General features: G+C 44.0%; 1 protein-coding gene across 3 annotated transcripts in view; it reads right to left on the reverse strand.

Moving 5' to 3' along the window:
- Positions 1-6,000, reverse strand: part of LOC109520678 (netrin receptor UNC5C) — a 166,935-nt gene that overhangs the window by 22,897 nt on the left and 138,038 nt on the right. For all 3 annotated transcript variants that reach the window (XM_019878066.1, XM_019878065.1, XM_019878067.1), the window contains exon 5: positions 773-953. In XM_019878066.1, coding sequence (XP_019733625.1) covers positions 773-953 — 181 coding nt within the window. The remainder of the gene's footprint in view (positions 1-772; positions 954-6,000) is intronic.

Below are 6,000 nucleotides of genomic sequence, written 5' to 3' on the forward strand. Positions count from 1 at the left end.
TTTTACTGGACATATATGAGGCTTGAATCATTGGAGGAGTTACAGTTGTCACCCTCAACTGGGAGGGCCCAAATCAAATATTTTTTTTCTGCTGTTTCTATGCAAACTGCTCTCACGACTTAAGCAACCGACACAAATGGCGTTTACAGGATGTGTCGATCAATGTTTGAAGTGGGACCTTCCTATCGGGTACAACAAAAATAGGTCAATTCGAGCTTCTTCACCGAGCTGCCTCTCCACCATGCTTTTATTTATCCCCCTCGTGATCCGCCACATCCCTCCACTAGCCTTGCAACTTTTTCACCTTGTCAACAGCGCCAGCCGGGCCCTCGGGGGGCGGGGGGGAGCCGAGGAGATTGAACCGCAGATTGAACAATCTATTTCTGTAAGGATACATCAGTGTCAAACCACTCCATCTCGGGCTGTCTGTCTGTAGCAGCGCACACGTGCAGTTTTTTTTTTTTTTCCTTCGGATTGAAGCACACAGTGGATAGATGCAACAGCGGTTACACTGGAGGGAAACGCGCAGAGTGTGTTTTTCTTTTTGTGTGCATCGCATGCGCATTGTTTCCTCTCCTCTAACACTGGCCAAAAGCTGGCGCGGGTGCTCGGCAAGTCAATATTATGACTTGATTTGTTGCGAGGCACGGCTGCCATGCCGCCAAAAAAGAAGCCCAAAATATTGTGATTCGATTATGGCCTACTGTGATTCATTACTGAAAGATAAGAATTTCAAAAGCGGTCAATTGCACCATATGATACCGATGATTACCGTAAACGATGACGGTGGCCGTTGTGCTGCGTCTCTTGGCCACGATGTTCTTGGCCACGCACGTGTAGTTAGCCGTGTCCGAAAGACGCGCTTGTTTGATGATCAGATTATGGTCGATGGTGATGTAGAAGTTTCTGTCCTCCGCTGGGTCGATGATCTCTTCGTTCTTCAGCCACTCCACCTGCCAGAAAGAAGATCAGCGGAATGTTGAATATTTATAATGGGTCGAGTGAACGTCCAAACTGAATGAAAAAAATAGCATTTCTTCAAATTTTGCGTTGCCCCTGTATATGAGAAAAGCTCCAGATATGTCAAATCTTGCTCACTTTTGCAAGACTGGCCAAAATGACGCTAAAATGGCAGCTTCAAACCAATATGGCAGCCTTCCTTTGTCTTTTCAGCCATGGAGTCTTGAGACTTTTTTGGTGTATAGAACAAATCCGTTTTTGAAAGACACCTGGAAATGTCTCAAGTAACCCTAAATTGTATACTTAAAACCAAAATAGCAGACTTCCTGCGTTTTTGTGGGCACGGGTTCTTGAGATTTTTGTTGTTGTTCTCGTCATGATAGACATGCCTGCCCAATTTCACGTTGCTATGTGCAACACGCAATGGCGAAAAGGCAAAAACTCAAACACTGTAATTTGTTCCATGAAACTGTATCCATTTATTCCCAGAATTCTCGTAATTTTGTGATCATTCTTTGATCTGAACTGCTTCTATTTACGTATCTTTTTTTTTTTGTCCAATCCGATTTCAGTCTTGTTGTCAATCTAATCTGGCCTTCAGAATCAGTAGTACGGTTTGATGGCACGAACGCAGTTGGACTCATTTTTAACCAATCAGCTCTAGCCCTTGATGACATCATAATTTTTCCATCCTTTGATTGGTTGCTCAGGGCAAAATTTGTTCCGGTCAACTTCAATGAGCAAAATATGATGTCTCGAGCGACCCGAACACATTATTAGATTAAATAATGTCGGGTGAGTATGATGTCTTTCATTTATACTTTTAACGTTTGTGTATTGATTCTGGACTTTTACGGATTGTAAATGTAAAGATCGAAAAGATCCCACACAGAAGGCTGGCAACAGCGAAAAGCAGGCAAGTGTCCTGAACATATGCTTTTACAAGGCTCCTCGGGTGAAGGGTAGGACAGCAGGGAATATCGTATTTATGAGCCTAATCACATTTCCCGAGCGCAGTATTTACAGCGGCAAACCCTCGTAAATTCAGCCTGTCCGAGCTTTATGGCGGAGGCATAAATGTTCGCTGCAACATTGTTCCATTCCCATTGTTTAATTTCCTTCTCGCGTCACGTTAGGAAATGGAAATCTCAGATGTGGCGAAGGGAGGAAAACAAGGCCGCTGTTATTGCGCCGGTACTTATTCTCGAGCAATTTGATGCTCCTCTCTCCGCCGGCTTGATTCTTTGGATGACGGCAAGCTCCTTGTTTGACCTTTTGCTTTCTAATATAAAACAAAAGGTTATGCTCAACAACAAGAAAATGGAACATGCAGGCTGTGTACGGCACAAATGGGAAGGAAAGTGCTTCTTTGGACGGACCCAAAATATCAAGATGTGTTCAAGAATCAAGGGAGTGCGATGAACATCGGCTAACCCAGGGGCCACCAACCTTTTTAAAACTGAGAGCTTCCTCTTGGAGACTGATTAATGTGAAGGGCTACCAATTCGATACACGCTTCCGAAAATACAAATCCCCAAATTACCTTCAATACCGTGAGAAGTATGTGATCAAAAATGACTGATTTTCGTTTATGTTAAGACACTGGCCAATATTAATGGTTTCGCACAATCATCAGGTGCATTTTCAAATGATAATTTCTACAACACTCCGAGAAAATCACAACGTCCCATCACTGCTGAGCTATTTTGAGAAAGGGGCTGCGAACTGCACCTTGGGGGCTACCTAAGGGCACCACGTTGGTGACCCCTGAGCAAACCTAAATGAGCTGTCACATTAGTTGAAGTTAGTGAACCTTGAAAGGAACCTAAAGAATCCATTCACTATCCATCCATCTGTGCATCCATCCATGCATCCATTTCATAAATATACCATTTACAATTAGTGCAGCATGATATTGGAAAAGCATTATTCCAGAAGAAACTTGTTGCATACCTTTGCGATATGCATATTGCATGGGCCGATATCGCGACATTGATACTTTTTCGATATCTTGTGCAGCCCTATTTACACTTCATCCATCCATCCATTTATAATCTATTCCAGCCATCTTCCAAAGACACTGGACCTCATTCCGATCCCTCTTCACCCACCATCCTTCATCGCTCCATCCAACCATCCATCTTTAGTCCCAAGTCATCCATCCACCATCCAATGAAGACGAACCCACCAAGTCCATTATCCAGTCCATCTGTTCACCATCCATCCATCCATCCATCCATCCCACTCTCACAATTCTTCTGTCATGTAGCTTCACGCACGTGGCTGAGCTATTCTATCTACTCCATTACCACCGACTTCTTTTCCCTCCCTGCAAACGCTGTTTATAAATGACTCCCAGTCAGCAAAATCAATGAGGACAAACATGCCTCCTGCACTTAAAAAGTAATTTGAACTTCAATGCCAATTAACCCCGGCAACCTTCCGCTCTCACACTTGCTTACTGTAGCACTTTCTGAGTCTGCGGCGAAAATGAAACAGACACGCGGCGATGCAAAACAACACAAAAGCAGATCTTTGCTGCTTTATCACAGCTGTAGTGCCGGCTTTTCATTTTAGCATGCAGGACCCATAGATGCTTGGCTGGGCTCAGACAACCAGACCCCATGTGGTGGCAATACCACGGCAGCCATCACATCATTAGCCCCAGCTGGTGTCAACCAATGTGTGTGTGTGTGCATGTGTTTGTGCGTGGTGGTGTGTGTCAGACAACAGACAGGGGCTGATTGGATCAAGTCAGTCTTTGGGGGCGATGGCGTGTTTGTTATTTTAACTCTCGCCCCGACATCACCTGTCTCCCCCGCTTTGGGCGCACAGCTCCAGACACGAGACACACAAACACAACCCGCAGCCTTTGATACAAGGATCGACACACGCACACATGCTCTTGCCCGCGCACACACACCAGATGTAGCTTTGGCCTTGGTTTCAACTGATGTGGGATTTGCTGATGGTTCAACAAGAGTCTAGTCTTCTTTTCTTTGAAACAAAAGGAATCACGCGACATTCTTTTCAAAGGGAACGCGGTAATCAACTTGAATCAAGCCTGTGTATAAAGCATTCCGCTGATACATCAGGGTTCATCGTTAGCACCCGGCGAAATTGGAGATTTTGAAGTATGGAGGCACGTCCGAACTTTGGCTAACGCGCCTTCAGTGGAGTACGACGTCACACTGACGTCGACATACTAGCATAAGAGCAAAGAGGAGAGGCGGAGAAGGTCCTCAAAGCTCCAGTTCCTGTAAGAGAAAATAGGTTGTGCTCAAGTTTATAATTAGCTCAATACTATGCTAATTTCCATTAGCCTGTCTGTGTCGTATTAAGCTCAGACTTTCATTCGATGAAATTGTGCGGTTTGTTTTTACAGTTAATTGCAACTGGGAGCGCCAAATAAACAGCTTCTTGCAAACGCTTCTTTTTGGGAGAAATGTGCAAGTGAAAGAATGTAAAGAGTTCTCTTGAGCAGCGGTGTATCTGAAGCTCGCTTGTAGACCGGCGAGTCATGTAAAACCATTGCGGAACCGTTGGGTATTGGCTGCGTCACCCGGTGTGCGGCGGAATTAATAGCATAACTCTATGTATGTATTTTTCACAATTGTACTGCATTTTGCGTGAAAACTGGTGCAATTCATTCAAACGCTCGCTGGTGTTCTGTTGCTCTAAGGACAAACGTCCCATCTCCAGCTGTGTAAGATCAAGGCAGAGCCAAAAGGGAAAGACTTAATGCACGACGCTTTCTATCTGCCTGCATTTTTAGCGGCGGTGGCGGAACAAAGGCTTGGCGTGGATAAAAGTAGGCCACAATATAGAGATAGTTTGTTGCACTGGGGAGCGCCACCAAAAGAAAAAAAAAAAAAAAGTTCCGCAAGGCGAAAAGCTTTGCGTGCGGGAACATCACAGTCTGTCGCAAAAGAGGAACATCATGTGAATCTTTCAAAGGCAAAACAAATGGCAGAGTAAAAAAAAAAAAAAAAAAGCAGATTATAACAGATGCTAAAATGTGGCATTGTGGAGATAAAATGAGAAAACACACAAAGGAGCGCTTATGCAAGACTCTTTACCACCTGCAAATCACACTGTACTGAAAACGAAGTGTTGATACTGAGGATCATCCCCCTTGATTAGCTGTATTATTTCCATCCCCGCAAGACCACAGCCGAGTGGCTTAAAGAGCTCTCTCCGCCAGTGATTAGCCTTGCCTGCGTCTGTGTGCGCGTACGTGTGTGCGGGGGAGCGGGTACTGAGCGGGCGTGGTGCGCTCCAATAATCTCAACGAGCCACCCAGGAAGATTTGTCACTTCATTTCATGCCGGAATGACACTCCAGTCATGGGATACGGAGGTAAGAGAGCAGGAGGAGCCGTACTCACTTTTATACGTGCAAACGTTTCCAAATTAGCCCACAGCCGCATTGTTTTTTTTTCTTTTAAGTTGAAGAAAGTTTGTTTGAGTTCTTCCCTGGCTAATATGTGGCTTTATGGCAACCGGGACGCGTTGTTATTGGCCAATGAAAAGCATGCATTTCCCATCTTTTATTTGGAAAGCAAAAATAATGATGCAAAATAGGAAGTTGTGACTTCCCAGTGGAAATAATTATTTTATTCCAATTTTAACAACTAAATCATATTTTCTTTTGTATAAAAAGAGATACCACAGTACCAAAAAAGTTTTTTTTAAATGGCAAAAAAGTAAGGTTTGTAGTACATGTCTTCAAATCTTATCCATCCATCCATCTTCGAATCCATTTATCCTCACGTAAATCATATTTTCTTTTTATATAAAAAGAGATACCACCGTACAAAAAAAAGTTGTTTTTTTTTTTAATGGCAAAAAAGTAAGGTTTGTCGTACATGTCTTCAAATCTTCCATCCATCCATCCATCTTCGAATCCATTTATCCTCACAAGGGTCGCAGGCGTGTCATCCCAACTGTCTTTGGGGAGTAGGCGGGGGACACCCTGAACTGGTTTGCCAGCCAATTGCAGGCCACACAAAGACCAACAACCATTTGCGCTCACAATCAC

Source organism: Hippocampus comes, unplaced genomic scaffold (genome assembly GCF_001891065.2).
Source record: "Hippocampus comes isolate QL1 unplaced genomic scaffold, H_comes_QL1_v1.1 scaffold13, whole genome shotgun sequence".
NCBI classification, from domain to species: Eukaryota; Metazoa; Chordata; class Actinopteri; order Syngnathiformes; family Syngnathidae; genus Hippocampus; species Hippocampus comes.